This window comes from Trematomus bernacchii, unplaced genomic scaffold (assembly GCF_902827165.1).
Source record: "Trematomus bernacchii unplaced genomic scaffold, fTreBer1.1, whole genome shotgun sequence".
Classification (NCBI taxonomy): Eukaryota; Metazoa; Chordata; class Actinopteri; order Perciformes; family Nototheniidae; genus Trematomus; species Trematomus bernacchii.
In genome coordinates, this window is record NW_022988066.1 from 1035794 (window position 1) to 1062289 (window position 26496).

Genomic DNA, 26496 nt, shown 5'->3' on the forward strand with positions numbered 1-26496 from the left:
TTTTAAAGTGAAAATGTATCTTTTTATTGGTACCATACATTAATTATCAAGGGCAGAAACTAACCAAATCAAAAAATATATATCAAACAATGATTTTTTTTCTACAGGGATTGAAAAAAAGGTACAAGTCACCATTCAAACTCAGTCATAACTGTGGCTGGAATCAACTGTAAGGAAATGGAAATGTACAAAACAAACAGAGCTTCAGCTGTTTTTAATCAGACTTTACAAACTCCGCATTGCTACCCAATATGACGACTGAACTTAATGTTAAGCTGGCTTTAGAAGATGTCTGGGTGGTTGATGGTATCATTCGGGTGGTTGTGAAAGACACTGCACAAATGAAGGCGATTTTGACAGAAACTTCATTTAAAAAAATCAGTTTTAGCCAGTGAGGAAAGATGAAATTCACCGGTTAACAAACATTGTATGAGCACATTCACTTGACATCAAGTTGAAAGTTGCAGTACACAAAATTGTGATGGATGCCAAGTGGAAAATCACTTCCTGTATAGATGAAATACATGTGTCAATTTCAAAAATGTCCCAAAAATAAATTAAGAAAGAAAAACTGAAAACTGTAAAATCATCACGCTATGGTGCCGTTGTACCCCCCGGAGGTTTTGTAATTTAATTTACACAAGTTCTTAAAAAAGAGGGAGGGGGAAAGAGCATGTGGGAAGGGGACGGGTTCATGAGTGTTTTTTCTCCTTTTTCCTATTTTTGTTTCTTTACATTAGATCGGGATGGCTTTAGGTAAATCTAAGTAAGAATACATTTTATTACAGTCAGACAGAACTTTGCTACTACCTTAAATATACAAGCACAAATACACAAAAATTTAAATCTCCAAAAAAAAGGAACGAAAAGACAAAATAAAAACATCCACACTAAATGATTTCTCTTTTATAAACATAAAAGATAAAAACAATATATTTTAGAGGGGGGAGGGATAAAAGTCCTGTGTTGCTCCTTGGTCTGTAGCTTTTCAGTATTGGTAGAAAATAAAAAAGTAACAATTGAAATGAAGGCGTTTAATACAAATTAAAAAACATTCTAGGGAAATATATACTGTATAAAAACTCTTAAAATGTGTGTGTGTGTGTGTGTGTTTGTGTGTGTGTCGTTAATGCTCTTCGTTTGAAAGACTGCATCCATGGTAGTCTAATCAGAGATGGCTCTGGCACTAGGGGACTCCTTCAATTATGTTCGTGTGTGTGTGTGTGTGTGTGTGTGTGTGTGTGTGTGTGTGTGTGTGTGTGTGTGTGTGTGTGTGTGTGTGTGTGTGACATTTCCCTAGTGCCACATTTCAGCTGTCCTACAAGTGTGTGGATTTCAATGGTTTTATAGACGGACTCTGAATTCTGGGCTGTCTGTTTCAGCAAAGCCACAAGTAAGCCCCTTACTCGCTCCTCACAAACTTCACACTCTCACACACACACATACTCTATTAACAAACGTTACCAGTGGCTTGTGCGTCGACGGAGCAGACCAGAATTGAGAGGCATGTTTTGGGTGACGGGTGGACAAGTGGTCCCTAAGCAACTCGCCACCATGTTGTGGCCTCACTGACACCATCCCCTCCACCCCGGGCCCTACATGTTTATTCAGTACGGATGGTTTAGTGTGCACAGTTCTCCCCTGGATTAAATCCCTTGCGCCTCCTCGGTCACATCCACCCGATCTCTGACGGGACATTTGCGACGAGGAAAAGGGAGAAAGAGGGGAGACACAGTGGTTAAATATGGGGGAGTCACAGCATTGGTTCAGTGACGTTGCCTGAGACATGCCAAGCCCCCTCGGGCCCGTGTGTGTGATGACTCTGAGCTCTACAGTGATGTCTGGGTTGCTGCTGTTGCACTCGTGGCTGTCGGGATAGGGATGGGGGGTCTGAGGAGTGGCAGAGAGGGGGTTTGTGTTGAGGTGGCGGGGCTCTACTGCGATGCCTGTGAGGTGGGGTTGTCACTCTTGCTCTCCTGGCTGGAGGGGGCCTTGTTGTTCCAGGGCGAGTTGGAGCCCAGCGCCGGGGAGTTGTTGAAGCTGTCCTCGTCGTCGATGCCGTTGGCCGCGTCGAACTGCGTGTTCTCCAGCCGCGTGATCAGGCGCTCGTCCTCATCACCAAACTCCCCTCCCATCAGCGTGGGCTCTCCCACCACCATCACATCCTGCAGGGACGCAAAACAGGAAGCAGAGCCATCAATGTATTGTTTGAAAGAAGATGAATGGCTGTCATGCCAAATAAAATACAAGAGGTAAATGTATTCATCTTCCTAACGCCTTATGTCAGAAATAACCTATTTCTCTTTAAATTACTTTGTACACTTTGTCAAATGTTCATTAACCTGTTAAGAATGTGCCTTTGTAGTTCTTGAGGAAATTGACTTATTTACTATTAACCCTTCATTACACATGTGTATTTATCCCCAAATCGTCTGTCAGACCTTAAATACTTTCAGGCCATGTCCATTTAAAAAATGTGGCTATTCAAAATTGGCAGCACATGTGATTACATTTTCATATTTACTGTGCATTTAATATGCAATAGCATTTAATGTTTACGTATTTTTAGAGACATTTGTTTTCACTTAAAATAGTCCTGGGGGTCATGTGTCCTTATTTGGTCGGTTTAATGGCCTGTGAACTCAAGTTGATGTCTGAATGCAGCAGTGATGGTTGTGTTGGAGGTGTAATAGCAGAGTGCTGACACTAGATGGCAGTGCTTGTACTCACTGGAACTTGGCTGGACAGAGGGAAGCCACTGCCAGGGCTTTTCTTTTTGTTGTTGTTGTTATTATTAGTTCCTCCTCCGCTGATGGTGCTTCCACCTGACATCTTACGCTTCCGCCGTTTGTTCGGCGCCTGTCTTGATGGCTCAGCTGCAGAGAAGCGATAGAGAGAGTTACAGATACATCTCCTGGGGGTTTATGTGGATGTGTTTTCCTTTTATTCTACACTGTTCACTTACCTGGCGGTGCCACCATCCTCTGCCATTTCTGGAAGAGGCAGGTCTTGAGGCAGTCTCTGGGGCTGAGGCTGTACGTCTTGTGTCTGGACATCAGCTCCTGCATGGGCTCCAGAATCACACACAGCTGGAGGAAGGAAGAAAAAGAGAGGCGAATGGGTAAACATTAGGGCTGCACGATATTGGAAAAAACTGACATTGCGATTTTTTCCCCCCTGCGATATATATTGCGATATGAAAACATACAGGAATTGAAGAAAAGACTGTGTTTTTTTCCGCAAAACATCCTTTCTTGAACTTTAATGCTATACAATTGGTATTTTTTTAACTATATTTAACCGGATGAAGGATTTTAGTCACGGACGTCTGGATCTTAAGTTATCAGAGCAACAAGCTGAGCTAGCTCGGTTAGCAGCGCCGAACTGCCCTGGAGAAACACATGAAACTACTTTATTCAGTGTTTTGACCTTTAATCACCGGGTCCGTTTGCTTTGGAGATTTGATTGTGATTGGTGGTTTGCTGTGCATGCAGAGCCTGCATGTCACTCACTCAAGTAACCCTGACATGAGAGCCGCGCAAGTTTTCCTTTTGTAGCAAGCAGCAAAATAATTGCTAACGCCATTGTAACACATAATCACTGATGTTCCGCTGTAACGGTGGTTACTCATCAGAACAGAGTGGGCGAGCTGACCAATCAGAACACAGTGGGCTCACAGGGAGGGGGGGGCAGGAGCTCCAACAAGCCGTTTAGGGCAGAGAGTGAATACAGTACACATACACATACACATACAGAGATGCTGTATGAGAAACCAATGTGAGTTTGGAAAATTGCACAATGTAAATCTATTCTAGTAGACCTCAACAATGGAATTATGATCAGTAGAAATGGCCATGACATGGGACCTTTAAATACTGGTCTGGCTTTACGAGCTACATAGAAAACATGTGTTATGGATGTTCACATCAAAAAAATGTTTTATGTGTGACTGAATCTAGCTTTTTCCTTTCTGATATTGTTGCTTACTGTGGCTTTGTCTGGAGGTAGGGGTGGGCAGGACTTCGGTCTTAAAAATGTCAAGTTCTCATCATTTTTTGACTCTAGGGCAGGGGTGGGGAACCTTTTTCCTCTCAAGGGCCATTTCAATTTTTTCAACATCCTCCGAGGGCCGTACAAATGATTGGCCTCTGCTTCAAAATACTAAAATCACAGCCCATTCATTTCACCTTTCTTTCATGCTGTGCAAAGAAAAAGCAACCTCTTAATCCAGATATTTTACCATGACTCGTGTTTGCATTCACGTGCACGGTTGTGGGATGACTACAAAAACTGAAAGATATTGGACACAAGATGTGTGCAAAGGTATTTAGTATCCTATCCATGTGGACATGATTTAAGTGGGGGGGGGGACCTAACCTCCTAACCGGGGAAGATGTTTTTTTCAATGTTGAAGTTAAAAGCATCAATCTGGTGCACTTTGAGAACAAAATGAAGAGATCTATGAATACATCTCTCAACACCCATATGAAACAGAACTGGAAGCAGATTTTCTTTTTCTTTATGGATATTTTACAAATCACTCCCCTTTTAAACTGTATTCTTGTTTATTAATAACAACTTATGTTTTCTGTCATATAGTATTTTATACCCGTTTACTTTATTCTCTTGTTTTTTTATGACTATAATGATCATATAAAGATGTGCCTTTACCTCACTGGTTGTAGAAAAAGCTTCTTATATTCGTTAGCATAGCTAGCTAACCAGATGCTAATAACAACAAAGTTATTGACTGTATGATCAGTATGTCAGATGAACAGATCGCCACTGGGCTTTCAACTAAAGACACAGCCACGCAAAAACTGCGGCATGTGTACGGCTCCTTATGGGTACTGCAATTTCTGAAGTGCCGGAGCGACGTTCTGGTGCTCTCCGTCAGCACTACACCCCTGTCAGACGAGACATATTATACCACGTGATGACACGTTAGGCTCGTGTTGTGTTCAAGGACCCTGACCGTGGCCAGGAAAAACAGGCACTCCCTTGTTTAATGTTTTTGTTTAATAACTGGAAGCCACCTAGGTGTATTTTCTTAAATAGCTCTTATCACATTATGAAGTATCCCAAAAACACCAAGACCAGTTTCATTCTATAGGTAAAATGTTGTGAGTGCTCCACTTACTCGGAGGTAGTTGAGAGTGGAGTTCGACAGGCCACATCTTGTTATGTTTTTGGACAGCTGGTCCAGCATCTGTGGGTCCTGGGCCTGAGACACAAATAGTGGTCAGATTAAAAGGCTGAAACTCACCCACACATCACTATACACACACACAGACACATCAGTGAACTTTATGTAGCTGATCCCACTCCTACACTCATACTCACATGCATGGCCAGTATACTGCGGGGGATGAGTTCACGGTGTTGTCTGATGCTGAAGTGCCACGTCTTTATCCTCATCATGTCGTCAAACATGAACTCCAGGTACAAGCGTCCTTCTACACACACCTGAAACAGATCAGAGGACTCGCGTCAGGATAAAGTAGTTGAACTCTTTGTAATCTTTGCAGAAACAAGTAAATGTTGCACTGCTGCCAACAGGTAAATCAAACAATACATTGATTGATTTAGAACATGAGTTTCACATCAATATATGTTCTCAATTTTTTTTGAGTACTTGGACAGAATGCAATTATTAAACCGTGAAAAAGCAATGCAATTTTCCTCTCCAGAACACAAGTAATTGCTCTGAGCTTTTGTTCTGTGAATTAAGGTACCAACCAATCACATTGGAAGGGAACGGTCCACGCTATTTTTTTCCGCCACTGTTTACTGGAGTAAACTCAAGATTTCCCCCTGTGTTTTGCAAGTCTGATGCTCCATGAGTTCAAGTTGAACCCCTCTGGGACTATGAATCTTTTTTTAATGTAAACATTTTTTTTTTTTTAAACGTTAGGTTTTCATTTGGTGCGCAGGTTGTGTCTTACATTAGAGATTCAGAAAAACACAGGCAGAGAAAGAGATAAAGAAAAGAGCGTCTTGTGTGTGACAGCAAGTTAGTAATCTGGATTTTATTTAACTGCCAATCTGCCACCAACACCCACAAATAATCTTGGTTCAACCCACGGTACTTTGGGAAGTGATTGTGATCTTGCAGAGGGTCTGTCGAAGAGCAAGCGAACAAGCGTGTGTGTGAAGCAAGTATCAAGTCAGCGGTTATGTATCTGTGCAGTGTGTGTCCAGTTTAATTGTGGCTGAATAATTGCTACAACTCTTCCACTTGATAAAGGTCAAGGCGCTCCGGTTAGCACTGCAGCTAGCAGCGACAATAAAAACGCATTCCTTTATTTGCCACGCCCACGGTATGTATACCCATAATGACCCTTCAGGGAGACATGGTCCCATATGGTAAGAAGAGGAAGCTAAGAACCATTTAGAGTCAACTTGAATGGCTTTTAAATCCATTCTGGCACACACCTCATCCAAAATGTATTTATTGTTTAGGAGAAATTGTATGCATTGTTTTTGTTTAGGAGTCACAAGCAAAAAGTGTGTATTTTTCTTATCAAATTGAAAGTGATTTTTATTCTAATCTGTAATAACAAATGACATGAAACAGCCACACATATTTCCAACAAATGTAGAGACACAATAACAGCAATGATTGCAAACACACACCTGTGTAAACATGGGCTTTCCATTCTGGGTGACCATGGTGCACTGATCACAGTCAAGGGAGACAAAGTTATTGTGGAAGGACTCCTTGGGATGTTTCAGCACATAGTAGAGCTCAGTGGCACCGCCCTCGAATATACTCCGGAAGTACCTCGGGATCAACGTCCGGCCAATTGCTGAGGAGAGAAAACAAAAAGGGGCATGAGACAAAGTATAATATGAAGTCTATGAGAATGCAGGACTTTTGATTTTAAGAGCAGTATATGTGTGAAACGTAGAGGCAATATGTTCTAGTGACTTTGTTTCTTACTGTAACGTTTGGGTCCATCCTCCAGACAGAAAGTAATCGTCAACATGGCGTCGTCTTCAAAGAACTCTGTAGTAAATGCATCCCACCACAGGTTATCGCACTCCTACAGGGTTAAACAGGGGAGAAAATAATTAGTGACAAACACAATTCTTGGATTTTTTTTGGATGTGCATATGTGTGCCTACGAACCTCTGTCCAATTCTGTAGCCGTTTGTTGAGTTCAAATATTCTGTAGTCTGTCTGGTTGCCATATGGTGTGTGCCGCCTATCATAGAAAGGCAGAAGGAGGGGAAAACAAAAACAGGAAAGGGGGGTTGAGAACAGTTAGCTTCTGGTATGTGCTTCCATGCTGTTAGGGCAGTTTTACTACCTAGTTTAGCCTCGTCACAGACTAAATACAAAATCTGTTTTAAAAGTTAGATAAGAGCACAAGTTCCCACGGCCTAATCTTTACTTGTGTTGTTGTTGCCGTTTTCACCTAAGCTGAAGATAATGGAAAACAATTCAGTCTTTTACCCTATTCCGGGCTCAAGGTATGTGGGAGGATACATCGGGGTGGGACTGGAGAAAATAAAGAGAAAGAGAGGTTATTAGATTCAGCTATAGCGCTAATATGCTCTCCTCCATTGGCTTGTCTGTCTTTATGAGTCTGGGATGCAAGCCAAACATGGCACAAATTGGATGAAACAAGGAGACAGTAAATAACACTTCTCAAACACACACACACCAAATGTCGCTGATTTGCTCGGTGCAAGACAAGGTTTGACAGCACACAATCCAGCAGAGGTATAGACCTTAGACTAACTGATGAGTCAAGATAATTCAGTTTTGGCATTACACGTTAGTTTCTATTCCAACAGCTTTTACCGCTTAGTCACTGAAATTCAACAGGCATTTTCTTCGGAAGGGTAGGTGGCTAAAATAACACTACACTAAAAACATATAGGCATCTTTCACCAATCAACAGGAAATTGACAGGTGCACTATTTGGCTCAAAATCACTAATAAACCAAGAGGTGTCCCCAGAAACCGTTTCAACAAGGTGTTCAAAAGAATGGACTCTATGCTGTAACCTGTAAACTACACTAATGGCGCATTTCCACCATGGCGCGGAGCGCGGTTTAAGCGTGCCGTGTCGTGCCCGTTTTTGGTTGCGCTTCCACTAGGCCTAGTTACGGCCCGGCCCGGGGCCACTTTTTCACCTCTTTTCTGGCCCGACAAAATTGTGGTTCTATCGGGGCCAACAAACAGGGCTGAGTCGGGCTGAGTATGCTAAACTAGAGAGAGGATCGCTGGCAAGGGGGCTACAACTACAACAAGATGGACATATTTGACCGTGATTTAATTGTAATACACGTTTCAAAATGATGCCGAAGTAACAACATACTGATACCGGTTAGTAAAAACCATGAATTAATGCTTTGGCAAGTTTGCAGACAGACGGCAGGCGAAAAAACCTTTTAAAATGCGTGTTTTCTAGATGGAGATTGGCTAAGCTAACGCAGTATATGCTCCGACCGTCCACACTCACAACAACGGCCTATACAGACATAAATAAAGCAGCGACTGTATTCACCATGACACAGACAGTCTGTGGTTTGTACTTGTTTAACTTTTGTCGAGTTTCTGAACATATATGAGGAGCTGTGAGCTCTGAGTGCTAACAGCTAACGGCTGTGTTGTTTTTCTGGGGTTCTCATTGAAGATGACGTCACGGCTCCGCCTACACTGCGTTACTATAGTAACTACCCCAGTTCCTAAACTGTAATGGAAGCGCAGCATGAAGTGAGCCGGCCCTGTTAAGGCCCAACGCGGCCAAGCAGTACCGAGCGTGGCCGAGGCCGACCGTGTGGTGGAAATGCGCCATAAAACAAAACTGAGCACCCGAGCCTGGGAAATGTAGTAAACCGTTAAAGTGTTATTCTGATTATAGAGTGTGAAGGCCCAGTCGGTGCACCTGCCTTTACAAACGCAACACTACTAGGGATGGGTATCGTTTGAAATGTATCGATTCCGATTCTGCTTATCGATTCCGGTTCTTATCGATTCCGGTTCTTATCGATTCCAAAATTGTAAAAGAAAGAGGTCAAAAATATCTTTATTCTTTTAAGCTTTAACTGACATTTTTACAAATAAAAAATATACATGCAATACAAATGTATTGCACAATAGCTGTGCTTTATTTTAACTGAGCTATGCCTGTGGCAAGCTATTAACAGGCATTACACTGTGCCTTGTCTTTTTCTTTTTTAGTGTAGTGGAGCCTCACTTTAGAAAGTTTAGAGCGTTTACCGCCATCCATCTTTGGTGTTATGAAGTGACTGAGCTTGTGAACTGTCTACAGGAGGGCGGGGGGAGCCTCGCTGCGGGGCAACTGTGGACCTCTGTCGCCTGTCAGCGCAACTTACATGATGCCGTTTAAAAAAATGAAGGGCGGTGCCGGCCGTCAGCGTACCGAGCCGGCCGTCAACGGCCCGCTGACGACCGGCCGTTCTGTGATTCTCCAGAACACACAGATGGCCAGTCCACCCTTACCCTGTATTCCACCGGGTCACCGCGGCACCGCTACAGGGTCTACAGCGTTTAGCAGAACCGAAATTGTGTATTTTGTATGGGTACCGGGTACCCGGCATTTTCTTATCGGTTCCCAACCCTAAACACTACCAGGGATGTAGCTGTTTTTTTTAACTTAATTTTTACCAATAAAATACCTTATTGTTAATATTGCCATTATAATCAAAGTTTAACTACCGATGCTTTCACTTAAATGTACGCAATGATATTTTTGATAAATAATAATCAGTGAAATTCAAATAATGACTTAGTGGGTAAAGCAAAGGATAGAACAGCCAGAAAAATCTGGTAAATTCTGAAAAGTACATCACATTACTGTAATGAAACACAAAGGACAACAATTGTTTTAATATATCAAAAGTCAAAGGCGATAACGAAACTCGTATCCCAATAATGATATACTGTTGATATATTGCCTATCCTTAATATGACAATATTGTGCAACAATCCAGCCGGCTATAAATATATGCTTTTGTAAAGTTATGGTTCCAAAAAGTCTCTCCTTGACTTCCCGACACTGATATTTTGAGTGGAATACATTTTTTCCAAAAAATAGATAACGTCATTTTTCTAAAGTTGTCACGATTTTTGGGGTATTGTGACTTCCTTTGGCAATGATAATCATGCAGTAAAATCTGATATTTTTATGCAAAATAGAACCAGTCACTTCAGTTCAAATTCACAAAACAGTTGTTCCTTCCTGTGGCCAGGATCAAAACTACTTTCTACAGTTTGCTGATTGGCATGACTACCAGCTGCCACGCTGAATCTATTACCAGTGGACATTTTCCAGACTAACATATAGTTGAGGAAATTAAACTCATGATACTGAGGCTGGATTTGCTTGGCTGTGTAAACATGGCGTGCAATAATAAAAGCACCTGTCGAAGATGTTTAAAGGCTGCAGCTTGAACTCCTAACCCAGAGCAGATACACAAAACACAAAAAACACAAGGACATTCAACTCACCCCACGTCTCTGTCCAGCATGGTGCCGGGGTGGAAGGGGGGGAAAGTGCTACCGTTGGGGGGCTCCTTGGGGGAGTACAGCTTGAAGGACTTGGAGGAACAGCCTGTATGAGAGATAAAGAAAAACAAGAGAGAACATAAGTTTCATTTTTATAATATAGGCTAAGTTGTTTGAAATGTTCTAATGAAATCCCTGAAAATCATGACATGTCTGGTAAATCTGGTTATAAATAATGGGTCTATTAATCCACAAATATAAGGATTATCAGTGCAAATCTTTCATGATTTTGTTTTTGTTAACCCAGCTGTAAATAAAGGCCTAAATTATAAGCCGAAGCCGAAAAAACTCAAATGAGAGAACACACAAAAATGGTAACAGAACAAGTCACTCCACCCTCGGGAATTACAGTGCTGCTTCTAATCACAGTTATTCACTTTTGGAGTGACACTTACAGTACAAAGACTGACTACCATGTGAGCGAGAAGGCACATGCAGCCTGAACGGGCCAGTGTGGCCCAGTTTCAGTTGGCTGCACTCATTCACAGGTCATCCCAAATACACCAATCTTGTTTCATGAAGGCACAAAACAACAACAAGATGAGGAGGAGCCTCTTGTAACCAAAGCGCTTCTACTGAACTCCCACAGAAAGTGCTGCCCAACAACTCCATAAATAACCATAGAATACAAAGCAGACCAATACTGACTGTTCACACCAATAAAATAAACCTGATGAATCTTTCTCTCACACATACTGCTGCAAGCGTTGTTCTACTCTAATTGCCCAGCTCTCCAATAAAGGCCATCCAGGCGTGCTGGCCTCCAGGTCACGACCCCTGCCGTCACCATGGTGAAGCCCCGCCTCATTAATGTCTCTCTGTCTTGTCTCTGCATATTAAACGTCTCTCTGACTATGTGTGTATGTATGAAAGAGATTTCAATCTAGAGACCTAGACAGGGAGAGATAAGCTTTTATTGCATTTATAGGAAGGGAAACTGCGATAACAGCAGAAGTCATGTGAGATATTAATATATATATATATATATATATATATATATATATATATTATTATATATATATAGATATATATATATATATATATATTATAGTATATATATTTAATTATAAATGTTATATAAAACAATGAAAATAAAAAGGCCTCTCTTCGTTGAAGGGTTAAAAAAAAAAAACAGACTTTTTCTAGACGCTTTTTTCAACACAACATTCCTTATCAAAGTACTCTTATTGTATTTTGGTCAAAGAATGTGTAGTTGTACAAAATGCAGATATCAACAGACTGTATGGCCTGACAGCCCCGTCATAAACTGACCTTAGGGGCCACACGAATACATATCATTGTAGTGTGACTTAATTGTGTTCGCAACCTGATATAAACCAAACTTCCCTTTAACCAAAAAAGCGTATCTTTAAGAAGACTAACAACATCAGGGTTCCTACTGTACTTTAACCTACTCTTATTGATAAGGGATACATAAAGAAATAACTTCAGATCTTCAAAACAAGATTTGCACCATCTAAATGGCAACCAAAAAACATCCATTAGAAACCCAGCCTTTACTTTATGTAAAAGCAAGTTGTTTACTGTGTGAGTCAGGCCTGCTATATGCACCACCAGAGGAAAACAAATGGGTTTGATAAATAAATAAATAATCGATGGTTATGTGTCCATTAGTTGTTGAGAGCTCCATTAGCTCCTCTCCTCTCCTGTTAGCGGTTAATGACAGGCAGTCACAATCACATCAGCTGGACTCCACTTCCTCCACTGGGAATCATGTTCCTCTACAAGTAGACACACTACACCATATACATATTATACAGCACATTATCTTCCTGGCTTGATGTAATGGGCAGCCCACCCTCAAAACAAATCTCGACTCAAATGTTGAGTGACATCGACGCCAAAAACACAGCTAGCATTCCATTTCATTTGAACACCAAACAGTCAGTCAGCTTTACAAAGTCTCCTCTAAATAAGAGTAACCTATAGTGGTTTTGCTACTCCAGACTGCCACCATAATTGCAAAAAGGGACAAGTAGCCCATCTAAACGGGATATTGACGATAGCTACATAGTAAACCATTAACCTACGTTAGCAAACTTTCTACAAAAAAAGACATGAAGATGAAGTTGAGTTTCGTAAGCAGCACCTAGAAATGTATTTTCCAATGTCTGTGGAGTTTATAACTTTACCAGTCGAAGGACATTTGACGTGCAGTTGTCTGCTTACAAAGGCAATTAGAGAGGCAGCCAGCGAATAATGCTAACACTTGTGTTAGCTAGGCTAAAATGTTAAACAGGTGATATCAGGACGCCCGTGAACTTCGCTACAAAATGCCCACCACTTCTCTTTTTAACAAGCCCGACAGCTATGTAAACATAGACCAAACACGACAAACAAACTCGAGATCTTGAACCACCAAATGTTGACTGTATACAACCCTGCCCCATGGGCCTGCACGGCAAGCTAACGTTAGCACAGCTAGAACACAGTTAACAGTTAGCTGGTGTTAGCCGAGTTGCTAACGCCTTAGCGTTAAATCCCCTTTCAACGAGAAAGCACCGAAATAAAATGAGAAAGTCACAACCACGGCGGCTCGTAAACCACATTTAGGCACTACAGCAGTGAGACAGTGCAGTCAAAGTGTGTGTTCGGAAAAAGCGACCCTTTACCTGCAAAGAAGTCCAATCAGAAAATTGATGTTTACAGATCCGTGATGATAGACCGTGTGTACGCTCCGTGCGTAAAAACGGATAGGCCCGCTGGACGGCGGTTGGCTGGACGCAACGTACCAACACAATACGTCCCCCTGAACAGGATCGATGAAAAAATCTCCTCTAACCGTGAGACTGAAACGGAATAAGGCCTAAATTGCGGGAGTCGGTCGGTTATGTTTTGTCCCGCATGAGGCCTTGTCAGTGGGCTGAAGCCTGCTGTGGGTTTACATACGGACCCAGATGAGCCCTTTGTTCACGGGAGGACATGAACAATAGCTGTAGGCCCTCCTCCTCCTCTCCCTCCGCAATGCATTTGCTCCTCTATCCTCTGCCCAGCACCGCCAGCCGCCCTCTCCCCCCTTATCTCCTCCTCCTCCCCCCACTAATGCACAACTGCACATGAAGGTTGTCTGGTAAGCATTTTTTTTCTTCCTTCTTAACATCCCATCCCTTCCTTGTAACTGACACAGATGAGAATTGGCCTAATGCAGCCTAGTGGATGTGTGTTTGGAAATAAACATCATGCTGACTGCTAAGTGGTTTTCATGTTTGCCTAATTAGTGCACATCAACAACTAATCTGAGACAGTGACAGCCAAGACCCTGGTCATATGCATAATACACCATGGGTGCATCCATGCAGAGTGATGCATCCACTGCTGAAGCAGCAGGCTGATCAGTTAAAAATCTGATCAAGATCTTACAAATTAGCTTACATGTTCGGATAACAGACTAGGGTTGTTTACAATTAATTTAGTCTTTGAGTTTGCACACTGCACTGTCTCCCAAGGTAGACCCGTACCATAGGGAATTTCTCTTTCTGCATACACACACAAACACACATACAAACACACACACACAGGAAGCACTAAGCCAAAGGGAGAATCCTATAGGCCTCTAAATCTGCTTAAATCGCCTCAAATTATAATCAGATATTCAGATCACAGCCAGCCACGGCTCGCCCATATGGCCGAGGTTGGGATATAAAAAGAACAAGCAGTATTGGGTCAGTAGTTTCTTCATATATTTATAGAAGAATATGTCATAATATGTGCTTATTTCATAAACACTGTTTAACCCCTAAAAGATGACAGGGACTACTATGATTTCTGACATGTGATCCCATATCAACGTTGACAAATGATTTCCTTTCAAACATGGAAGTGCTTTCTGCCGCTGTCTCAATTATTGCAGCCACCAGCATGAACGTGGTTCTGATTTATACACTACCCATGTACTAGGAGAGTGAAAACACAATGTTTCATTAATGATTTATTCACAAATGAAGCTGCTCTTGGGAGCCACTCTGTGGAAACAGCTAACAGGCTTTCACAGAGGCTGCTGTGCAACTGAACACCGGTGCTAATAGGGTACATTTGTATTACATCATAATTTAACATTATTTAGTTAGTATATTAGGGCTGCAAAATCAAAACTTAATTTACTTATTGAATCTTAAACGTATTTCCTAGATTAATAAATTGGTCTATAAAATGTTTGAACAAAAAATGGCCATTTCAAAGTCCAAGGTAATGTCTTTAAGGTCGGAATCCTAAAACCCAACGTTCACATTAATATGATGTAAAACAAAAGAAAGCAGGAAAAAACTGCATGTTCTTCAAGTTTCTGCATGATAATCCTTGCAGCTCTTATACAAATGTTTATGGTCCTGTAACAACATTTGAAAAACATATCGACCCCATTGTATCATACACTGGGGTCAGATATAAATGTTCGCATGGTCTTACACATTTTGGATATTTATGGCATGATATATTATCATTTCCCCTCATACTTTAATTTATTTTCCAATTGCTTAAAATGTTTATATCTTTTTTTATAACAAAAAAAAGCCAAACTGATAAAATATGTAAAGGTCTTACAGAAATTAAGGTTAAATACACAAATTGAATTAATCATAAAAAATCAATGGGATGACATTGATTTGATTCATCATCCATGTAATAATAAACTCCATCAGTCAAACCTCCATTCGACCCCAATTATCTCAGTCCCGTGACACACTCTACTGTTTTAATTGTGGCTGCTCCATCGTCTGCGACATTCTGATGTGACGGTGCAGCAGGCATACATAATTATGATTTTTTATTGGATATTTTCTGGCCGTGTCTCATAAACTGTTCTTTTCTGCTTTTTTGACTACAGAGAGTTTTGCCTTACTCTGACATATTTTGCAGATCGTTTCTCTCTGGATATGCAGTCTTGGAGCCCTATATCCTCACATTTGCAACAGAAAGACAACAACTAGGATGCAGACGTCCTGGCAGACTCGTGTTGGAAGAAATGTGGAGTGTGGTGCAGAGTCTCCCAGAAACAGACAAGTAGAGAGGATAAGCTGCTCTAAGGCCTGTCTCTCACCCGAGGAGCAACAAAGATGCTCGGGCTGAGTTTATGTACATTGGTTTGACCGTGCTAAGCGTGTGACACGAGCTCTTCACAGCTCACGAGGCTGCTGTCAGTCTTTTGGCTGCATCTTTGTGTGAGTCTAGTACCAGGGGGAGGTGTAGTCAGCAGTAGCTTAGAGTGTGTGTTGTGGGTGACTTATGTGGATTTGCCTATCTTACATTTGCTGGCCCCTGTAGCCATGGCAACACAAGCAGTCAATGCTGTCACAACCGGAGCGAAGCTAAGAACCATCCATGGAAATGGACACACAAGGGTTAATCCTGTGTGTGTGTGTGTCTCCGGCGCTCGCCCATTCAAATGGTACATGACGGGGTTAATCCTCTGTGTGTGTGTGTGTGTGTGTGTGTGTGTGTGTGTGTGTGTGTGTGTGTGTGTGTGTGTGTGTGTGTGTGTGTGTGTGTGTGTGTGTGTGTGTGTGTGTGTGTGTGTGTGTGTGTGTGTGTGTGTGTGTGTGTGTGTGTGTGTGTGTGTGGTGGGCTGACAGAGAAGAGGTGGGGGTAGGAGGTGTGTCAGGATAAGGCTTGAAGGGCTTACACACACCGTCTCTTTCGCTCTCAGGCATAGGGCAGGCCTTATCTACAACCAGCACCCCAACCAGCGAGTCACACACACACACACACACACACACACACACACACACACACACACACACACACACACACACACACACACACACACACACACACACACACACACACACACACACACACACACACACACACACACACACACACACACACACACACACACACACACACACACACACACGCCTAACCTTCACTTCACCAGTTAGCCCTATTTCAAACTTGCATTCACACCTGAAGCCATAAATCCATGTACAATAACTGATTAAAGCTGGAGTGCGAGGTTGAATAAACTCCCAGAAGTGCCTGATGTGATGTTTTCACTAAGCTCACACATAAACCGACAAGTGCAACTACTTTGTCAACGTTAAAGGAACAGACTTTTATTATTTTTTAATGTCTCAGAACACAAACCAAGAGAAACATCAAGAAAAAAAACTATGAGGCCTTTTCTTTTTCAGCTTTGTAGCTATATTTGACCTCAGGAATTACTTCTTGAATCAGCTATGAGAAAGACCACAAGGAAAAGGTCAGGAAGAGCGACTTACCTCCCTCAGTTTCAAGCTGTTCTGACATCGCCATTTTGTCACCCACAAATGCACTTTCACAGCTATAAACTGATCTAACTCAAACACTTTTGGTCTCTGTTTTCATGCCTCTCCCTTCTTTCTGATATCTCCCATGTCCAGACTGTCAGGCTCAGGGGCACGAGAAAGAGGAGGGGGGGGGGAAGGATGCCTACAGTGTGTTTGAGAGTAAATGTGTGTGTGCTCTCACGCACGGGTCGCCTGTGTATGTGCAAATGTGTGCAGCCTGCCACTTCCACTCACTAGTCAACAGGAAACTGAGCGGCGCACACATCTGCCAGAGTTCTGATAACAACCGTCCCCGTCGCCCTGCCTTCAGCGTTAATCGCTGATCTGGAGACAGTCTAGTGTTGGAGTGAGAGCAGAAACAGCCCTCACTGAACTGATCGCAGCTTAGGGTGACATCAGTTCATTTGAGCTTTCTCCCAAACAGAAATAAAACACTCCTGTTTTCACAGATCTAACTCTTTGCTTTTCCCTGAGTGCCACGCCAACGGTACTGTTTCATGGCTTGTTACCCTTTAAAGTCAGACATACTGTAAACACATCAATAGTGAAGACAGTCCCGTTCCTTTATATGGAAGCTCAATGTCTCTGGGGCTCTTTTCTGTGGACACTATCTGCCAGATTTGATACACTTGGCTGCTCAGGCCTCTCTTCCTGGATCAGATGGAGGGACAGAGATCTGTGTGTCTGATTCAGCTCCACCGGACAAGCTGACACTATTTCTGAGGAATAAGTCAGTTTGGATCAAACAGTCTGCCAGTCAGAATCTCCAACACTTATCTGCAGTGGAACTTGTACGTTACTCTCATTTTGCACTATATTTTATACCTCGACCTGTACTTTCAAACTAAACAAAAATTTTCTGAGATCTTCTACTGATTCAGATTTCACAAACATAACATCTAATGACTTAAATCAGACGAAAATATTGTGCACTGTTACAAATTAAATTAAACACGAAATAAATTACCTTCACCTCAGCTGACTACAACATAAAATGATATTTATGCTGCATTCAAGTGGTTTTGGAATATTCCAATAAAGTCGTCGCAACCTTGAAAAAATGTGTGTTGATTAGGAAAGGTTGGGGAAAATGTTGGTTCATTATGGCAGATGAAAGTAAATGTTGGGTTAAAGATAAGAAACCTTTAATTAAATCATGTTTTGCACATGTAACTTGTAACTACAAAGCCAAAGTAATCAAGACTGACTTGCTCAACCGCTTAGAGATGTCCTGCCCAGGGGCGGCGGGTACTGTAGGCTAGGGAAGGCTAAGCCTTCCCAAATATTTGTGTCACTGCATCCTGGTAAAATAAATATATAATGTATAATGTTTGTGTCTTTGACATTAGCGCTGCTATGCAGCCACCTGTGTCCTGTGCACTACGAAGCCAGTTCAACAGACCCTGGATATGTTTGAGTTATCTTAACTACTGTAACCCTAACAAACGAGATCTCGCTAAGCGGTCCTACAACGCTGGTTATCAACTCGGTAAATCAAGCCAGGGTTTCTCTCTCCAGCTGAGAGCGCGTTCACGTGAAAGGGGCGGGGTTAGCTACATTTGGCCAATCACAAACAGGGACAAGTGTACTGACAGCGCAGCGTCATACTTCATTAATGAAAAGTAAACATCCATGATTTAAACATATAATCCAGGATACAAGCCACATAGTTGCACCTGCAAGGTGAATATAGAACAACTGGTTAAAAAATAAATAAACTACCGAGTGTTTGAAAGTGTACAACAGTTTTATGATATAACTGCCCCGTCTAATACACGAGGGGATCTGACTTTAATTACATTTGAGTTGAGTGTTTCGTCAACTTAATGTGTTGCTTAAAATAATACTTCTGCATACAGTATGTGACAATGTAAGTGTTGCACGGCCAGATACGGCTCAAGAAGCTGACTCAGATAAGGAAATATATGATAGCCTATATTATGATATTATATGATCGATGATCTGATTGATATGAATGATAAGTGCGACACGTCGGCGTCTTCTCTGCATACGGCAGTTTAAACTGTAGCCTATTTCCTTTATCCTGTAATATGATTTGATAGATTTAAACTCTGCACACTGAGCTCTGATTGGTCAGCAGGCGGTGCTTTCACTGAGTTGATCTCTTTTCTATAGACGCTGGAGGCGGGCAGCGTCAGGTAAAAAAAGTTATTTAGCCTTCCCAAACCTGAGACTCACGCGCCGCCTATGGTCCTGCCCCTTTGCCTATCACGTACAATGTGTTGGAGCGCTAGCCAATAGAAGCTCGAGTGTGACATGGTGATCTCACTACGTTATAGAAGTAAACAAAGGAATACAATAGAGGCGTTTCAGACAAGGGGGAGTGTAGCAAAGAAACTGGAGGGAACTTTTGGATTTTAGCCTTTGCAGACCGTTTACATGCACAAAAACCTATACAGTATAACACTACATGAAAGGGAAAACCTCAGATAGATAACTTCTTAAAACTAAGCAGTTAAAGCAAAAGAGTCCAACCCAGATCCAAGATTCATTTAACTTGAACCGTCTTTTTATAAATGTAACTAAATGAACATAACTTTTACTTGTCATCCAGTTCTAGTTTATAACTAATCATTAATAATCTTATTTAATATGATTCAAACACATTTAGTAAAAATTGTATAAATGTTCTTCATAAATTGAAAAGGAATTACAAAAGTATTTCGGCATTGCCGAGCTTACTTATAAAATAAGAAATTCAACCACTGCTTATTTATCAGACAGGAAATAGCTTTTGATGCGGCAGCAACGACAGACAAAAGAACAATAATCAAAGTTGTTATGCTAATGAGCTTCATGATTGAAACTGTATGCAAATGATGCCTTTGCTACTCTGCACAAAGTGATCGCTCTTCCTTTGATTTACAGTCAGGACTTCATTGTGCATAATTACTATAGACAGTACATGTGGATCATTACATGGGGGGGGGGGAAATGAGATGTGAGCTACAATCAGAGCGGCTCCTTTGACGGCAGCGCCCTCTACTGGCCCTGACGAGCCGGTGTGTTTGTTTTCATGCTGCCCTACAGTGTTTTCTCCCTCGTTGGGTGAATGCCCTGCTCAGGATTCTCTCTGGCAGGCGAACACAGACTCACTGCAACAAGGGAACTTCAGCAGCCTCACATGTCAGTGCAGGCCGACAGGTGAGGGGATTAAATCAGCAAAAAGTGCCCTGGTGGGAGCACTAATATATATTATTATTATATTAGTATCCAAAAGAATGACATGCAAATAATATAACTTAAAGATCTGCATTATTAGCCAGCCATCCTCAGATTTTACCCCTCGCACTGGCATTTCACAGGTGGCTTAGCCTTTAAGAGTGTGTGTGTGTGTGTGTGTGTGTGTGTGTGTGTGTGTGTGTGTGTGTGTGTGTGTGTGTGTGTGTGTGTGTGTGTGTGTGCGTGTGTGTGTGTGTGTCAGCTGACAGCTGTGTGAGGGGGGATGACAGTGCCCTGATGCTGCGTTCTCTGTTCTCTGGGAGCCATTTTGTCTGTCTCTGATCTCAGAGTCAGGTCTGAACCACCCCACCCCCCCCCCCCCCCCCACTCCACACACCCACCCTTCAGCCAATCACGTCACCACTCAGCCTTGCCAGAAAAACATAGAAACACAGTCTGATCCTCTCTCTATTCTACCCATGCGCTTACCACAATATCTCCTCACAACCCATCTACTCAGGACGCTCACCCCGGAGCAGCAAGTCCTAGGAATAGGGGGAGGGGGAGAGGAGGGGAAACAAGACAAAAGCAGAAGGAAACAGAGAAGCGAGAGACGAGGAGAGAGAGATAGAGAGAGAGAGAGAGAGAGAGAGAGAGAGGAGCCTTAGCGAGAGTAGAGAGTAGCTCGATAGAGGCGAGCTCAGAGAAAGAAGATCTAGCAGAGCGGAGAGTCGCTCTACTCTCTCTCTCTCTCTTCTCTCTCTCCTCTCTCTCTCTCTCTCTCTCTCTCTCTCTCTCTCTTCTCCCCCCTCCTCCTCCTCTCTTGTTGTGCAACCCGTTTCTAAACAGCTCAGCCTTTGTGCGTTTTGTCTGTTACCATTTCAGCCGGGCTGCAGTCTTTACTCATTTTCCTCCAATCAGGGACACCATGTGACTCTCTGCATGAGAGGGCACAGTCCCTTCCCCCTTCTCTCCTCCCTCTCTCCTCCTCTCCCCTTCCCTCATCTAGCCAGCCAGTCAGCCAGGCAACATACGCTAGCAATCAAGGGAGTCAAAGAGAACAAGGGAGTGAGGGGAGGGGGGGAAGCAAGGATGAAGGTATATACACACTACATAGGGAAACAGTGTGAAAGGGGGAGATGTGAGGGGGGGGGGGGTTGTAATGGAAGGTCTGTGTAGGTCAGCGCAGAGTCTGATTGAACGTTAAACATCTGTATCTGCAGAGAGCACACTCTATTGTCTAATTTTCCCTGAATGTATCGCTGCACATCCCCACACACACCACTACGATGTTTATGTCATCCACATGTTGGGGCACATGCTGCGCACATACACACACACACACTCTGAGCCCACACAAGAAGGGGGAGGGTCCCTGTGTGTTGAACACGGCTCTGGAATGTAAACAAGAGAGACTGGGAGAAAGAGAAGGGGGACGACTGCAGAGAGACTTTGTAGTTTTACATTATATTCCATATTCTATAATCATACAGCATCTATTGACCCGTTTCTAAGTTGTTTTAGTGTATAAAAGCAAGTGGAGGCATAAGTGTGCTATCACCAGCATCACTGTACGGGGTCAAGCTCCGGGTTCATATTAAGTTGAGTCAATGGAAGTGATTGTTCCACATTTGGAGGCAGTGTTTACATTGGTTTTCATTTGCGTCACGTTGTAGAGGTGAAGTTTGACTCACCACACACATTGTTTCAGACCTCCGGGATTGCATGATAGAAAATAAAATGAATGACTTGTTGGTCTTTTACAAAGTTATAACTTTACTTATGTTGCTTTCATCAAGAAAATGTATTTTGCTAAAGAGAAGCAGCTCTTTTCCCGTAAGAGGAAAATAAATCTTAACAGAAAACAGGGACAATCCCCTAAAGCGGAGAAACTGAGGCAAAAAAAAAGGGGGAACACCACAGAGAACAATATGAGAGCAAAAGTGGAGTGCATAAGAGTGCGGTCGTAACGTCGTTTTGGAAATTTCCATGACCACGTTGATTAAGTATGCAATCTGACCGCAAGATAGCTAAGGCCCGGTTCTAAACAAACGCTCCTGCCTCTGCTGAGGCTTGTTTAACGGCTGAGGTGGCAGCGCTTGCCTTCATAGCACGGGGCGCTGCGCACACAGATTGAAAACACGCGCGCACACACACGGAAACTCTCGTGTGCATGCGGTCACATTTAACGCTGGTACACCATGTTTCCTCATGTGTTCAAGGCAAATTGTCGTCTGGTTTGTCTAGAGTTTGTCCTTGCTGATGGCTTAGATGTCTGGTTTGATCACTGAGACAATATCTCTCTCTTTTTGTCCACTTTTCTACATCTGTTTTACTTGAATTGTGTGTCTTTCGACCTAGGGATATGGCGAAATTACAATAATCATGGGTAAAATAATTGCTGTTCGCGATATGATTACGATACATTATGTTAACAACTTGTGAAATGACACTAAGACATGGAAACAGATCTTCTATTTTGTGAAAACCAATCATTCTTAAATACATTTTTCATAAATCCTACAACATAAATAAATACATTAGATTAAATAAAAATAAAAAAAATGTAATCAGGCACTATTTTTCGCTTCTCTATCATGATAAAAAGACAGCTTTTAAATCATTCATGTAATGTATTTTTAAAAATACATCAAATTCTCCATTATAAACGTGTTGTGAGTGTTTTTTATCTGGATAATATCTAATGCATACGACTGTAGAGGCAGGGATGAGTTGTCTCTTAATTTGCCTCCCTAAACTTTCCGCCTTTGAAATAATCTGTCAGCGAAAAAGATTTTCCAAACCGCAGAACAAGGGCCCAGTTAGTGTTTCCATCTTTCTAATGATTAAAGTCGTGGCTGGCAACAGAGTAATCTGATGCTGGATGCGTGGTCGGCTAGATTTCTGAATCCACATCCCTGCTGTTTGAGGGCTGACCACAGCAGCCACTGAGGCCTGGGAGGCAGGAGAGAGAGGAGGCCACGTCAGGGTGATACACCACACACACACACACACACACACACACACACACACACACACACACACACACACACACACACACACACACACACACACACACACACACACACACACACACACACACACCACACACACACACACACACACACACACACACACACACACACACACACACACACACACACACACACACACACACACACACACACACACACACACACACACACACACACACACACACACACACACACACACACACACACACACACACTTATTCCTCCTGCTCTCTTGCTGCTGCATATTGTGTGGCAGTAGTTCCTGACTACATCTATCATTATTATGAATACTTTTTCAGCAATGGGATTATATTTCATGTCCTATCAGGAGTGCAACATAAATCGCTATAACACTTAATATACTGCCTGGCTGAGTCTCAGTGGAGCAGGGTTTATTTCCAGATTCCTCTTTCTTTCCCGTCCTCTGTCTTATTAAAGCTAATAAAATGAGGAGAATTATCCGTTTGCTGTCAGGGACTCGACACCCAAACACAACAGTTCGGGGATTGCTGGGAGTTCCTCAGCCTTTGTGGTCGCCCACCTCTCAATATGGAGGTCTAATATGACGGATATTACTCCCTGCAGGTCGCTCGCAGTGGCTCGGCTCCCAGAAGCCCCCGGTGCTCAACTTTAACATATTTTATTAAAAAATAGTGACAAGCAAAACTCCTGACTGCTGAGCTGGTTTGTCATCATGTCGCTTTGAAGCCTGGCCTGAAATGAAAGTGTGTTGTCGATCGGATTCCCAGCAGCGGGTCAAGAGAGGACAGAGGGGGAAGTGGATGTGATTGAAAGCAGCAGCAATAAACAAATGGCGATGCCAGTAGTTTGAAATGTGCGAGACAAGGTCAGTACTTCTCACCAATGCACTCACTGACCTTCCGTGAACTCGTGAAAATAGGACTTCTGGGTAAAAAGAGGACTCAAATTGTCAAGGCCATTATACAACAATGCAAGCTTTAGGGATGCTAAAACTCATACAGCCAAACAAATGTGATGATGCTGCATTTTACATGTCAATGAGAAAAAGAACTGCTTTTAAATCTGAATGAGTAAAATCCGACAGTCTCGCGCTCTTTATGCATGTTAGATGATGTACTCCTGTGTGAGCTGTGGAACATCAAACGCTCATTAAAAGCTGGTGTGGGAAGAAGCGCAGAATCAATCATGCAGGCCTTTTGATACGAGCAAGTGACCTTTGCCCTTTAAATGTCAGACTCTGATCCCTCTATATCATATTCTCCTCTGGCATCTCTACACGAGAGGCCGATAAGTGAGTGTAACATCTGTGTCGACTTTAAAAAGATAACTGCTGTTAACCCGGGCCATCGGTCAGTAATCATCAGCAAGAACAAAAACAAAGTGGTGGAGGTAGAGAAGAAGAAGAAGAAGAAGTAGCATTTATGGTGCCATAGCAACAACTTCATGCCCAGATGTTTGCAGCGGCAACAGAGATTTTATATTCATCTACAAACTAAACAACAAATCAGACTGAAGAAAAAGTGAAGATGAAACAGAATACATGTTGATCTATTCTAGCTGTTTCCTTAGTCTCCATCCTCTCAGCCATCACAGAGGGCGACCTCCCATGAGCCTTTGCACACAGAGCCCAAGGGCCCCGGGGCTCCCTGCCTCTCGCTGCCCGAGTCACGCCACGGCAGTGGCTGCACTCTCCGACCAAAATACAACAACAACAAGGACCAGAAAAAGTCAGCAGCAGCAGCAACGGGGCTGTCGTTAACGGCAACCATCACCACGGCAGCTACTTACCGGGACACGCGCAGCCGCCCACGGACATCTTCTCACATGTCTGGTGTGAATCCGATCAGAATGATGGTGGTTGGTTCTGTGATCCCCAGCTCTCTCTTCTCTCACCAGTCACTGCTGCCGCCACTGAGGCTGCTCACATGAGCGTCTGTTATCCCCACTGTTCACATACACACACAGACACACACACACACCACCAGGGAGCAAAGAGAGGGAGGGAGGAGGGAGGGAGGAAAGAAGGGAGGGAGGGGAGAGTGACGATGAGGGAGGAAAAGAGAGAAAGAGGGAAGGAAGAGGTTAAAAAAAAGAGCACAAAGGATCGGATTCTCTCAGTTGTAGCTATACAGTGTGAATCACACCATGTGTACGTGTGTGTGTGTGTGTGTGTGTGTGTGTGTGTGTGTGTGTGTGTGTGTGTGTGTGTGTGTGTGTTTTAGAGTGAGAAGGATTTTGTTCCTGCCTCTGCTCTGCCCTCACCCTCATCAGCCCTGCAAATTACAGCTCAGGTGGGAGGAGAGAGTAAGAAAGAGAGGAAAAGAAAAAAGGGAGGGAAGTAGAGGCTGAGTGTGTGTGTGTGTGTGTGTGTGTGTGTGTGTGTGTGTGTGTGTGTGTGTGTGTGTGTGTGTGTGTGTGTGTGTGTGTGTGATAGAGCCAGGAAGGGAGAGGGGGAGAGAGAGTGGACTGTCAAAGTGACCTGAGAGGCAGATTTGAGAGAATAACAACCATGTGATGTGGCTCCTTTTTTTTTCTCCTTTAAATATGTAGAGGCTGTTTTTCACCACTGCTGCTGCTGTAGTGACACACACTCAAATACACACACACGCACACACACACACACACACACACACGCACACAACACACACACACACACACACACACACACACACACACACACAGTCTGAGTGGCTTGTTACCATCCAGCGAAGGTCTGCTACATGGCAGGGAGGGCGGAGGAGGAGGGATGGAGGGAAAAGGGGGGAGTAAAAGGGAGGAGGGGGCGATTGACGTGCCTCTACTCTCTCTCTCTCTCTCTCTCTGTCGTCTCCCTTTCTTGCCCATTCACTCTCTCGCTCCGTTAGTCTCTCTGTCTGCAGTATGCCACACAGTGTTACTCTCTCTCTCTCTCCGCTCATCTCGCTGTCTACTGGGCCATTTATCTCTCCGGCCCTCCTCCCTTTGCCGTCTCCCCCTTTTCCTTATTACTCTTTCTTCCGTTCCAACCTTCCCTCCCACTGTCTAATTCACGCTCTGATCTTTCTATCATTATGTCATCCGTCTTTCTTTGTTAAATACTAGAGTCACCAACTGACAGGTTTCTTCATTGCAATGGAGACAGTTGTTCATTTCTCATTCACTACTGTACCTACTGTAACACCAAATGTGTATAAATCTTCCACTGAAACTAGTCCCCAATATACGCGCTGTTAACACCTGTTTGAGTAAGGCTTACCAAAAGCTGAAGTACCCAGATGTTTAAGGAAATTACAAATTACTGCCTTTTTCTTCCCGATTAAAATGTTCAGAACCATTAGTCTTGCAATAATGAATTATGTTCCATACCATAAAACAGCATTGTCTGAATCCGGGACAACTTATTTTGTCTGGAGAAAACATGATTTTCACTAGGGGAGGGCTGTTTGTGTTCTGTGTACATACAAATTGACGTTGACTTTCGTAATAGTGA

General features: G+C 42.9%; 1 protein-coding gene across 6 annotated transcripts; it reads right to left on the bottom strand.

Annotated features, from left to right (window-relative positions):
- On the bottom strand, window positions 1-24991 carry ldb1b (LIM-domain binding 1b). 6 transcript variants are annotated; one of them, XM_034120287.1, is made up of 11 exons: window positions 24816-24991; window positions 10487-10589; window positions 7460-7504; window positions 7133-7208; window positions 6944-7046; window positions 6637-6809; window positions 5344-5466; window positions 5141-5224; window positions 2966-3089; window positions 2731-2876; window positions 1-2165 (listed from the first exon to the last, which is right to left on the bottom strand). In XM_034120287.1, exons 1-11 carry the CDS (start codon window positions 24841-24843, stop codon window positions 1935-1937), a joined length of 1236 nt encoding a protein of 411 aa, XP_033976178.1. In that variant the 5' UTR covers window positions 24844-24991; the 3' UTR covers window positions 1-1934. The 6 variants fall into 6 exon arrangements, with proteins under 6 accessions (XP_033976178.1, XP_033976176.1, XP_033976181.1 ...); XM_034120285.1 differs by lacking the exon at window positions 24816-24991 and adding an exon at window positions 16780-16978; XM_034120290.1 differs by lacking the exon at window positions 24816-24991 and adding an exon at window positions 13177-13503.
- Window positions 24992-26496: the final 1505 nt, after the last annotated feature.

What these genes read in the sequence shown, in the direction of transcription:
- ldb1b (XM_034120285.1), bottom strand. Translation starts at nt 16,813, where the DNA reads ATGGCGATGTCAGAACAGCTTGAAACTGAGGGAG. An exon ending in GGATGGACCCAAACGTTACA is followed by an intron (nt 6,810 to 6,943) that starts GTAAGAAACAAA and finishes TTCTCTCCTCAG; the next exon opens with CAATTGGCCGGACGTTGATC. An exon ending in GAAAGCCCATGTTTACACAG is followed by an intron (nt 5,467 to 6,636) that starts GTGTGTGTTTGC and finishes GATCTGTTTCAG; the next exon opens with GTGTGTGTAGAAGGACGCTT.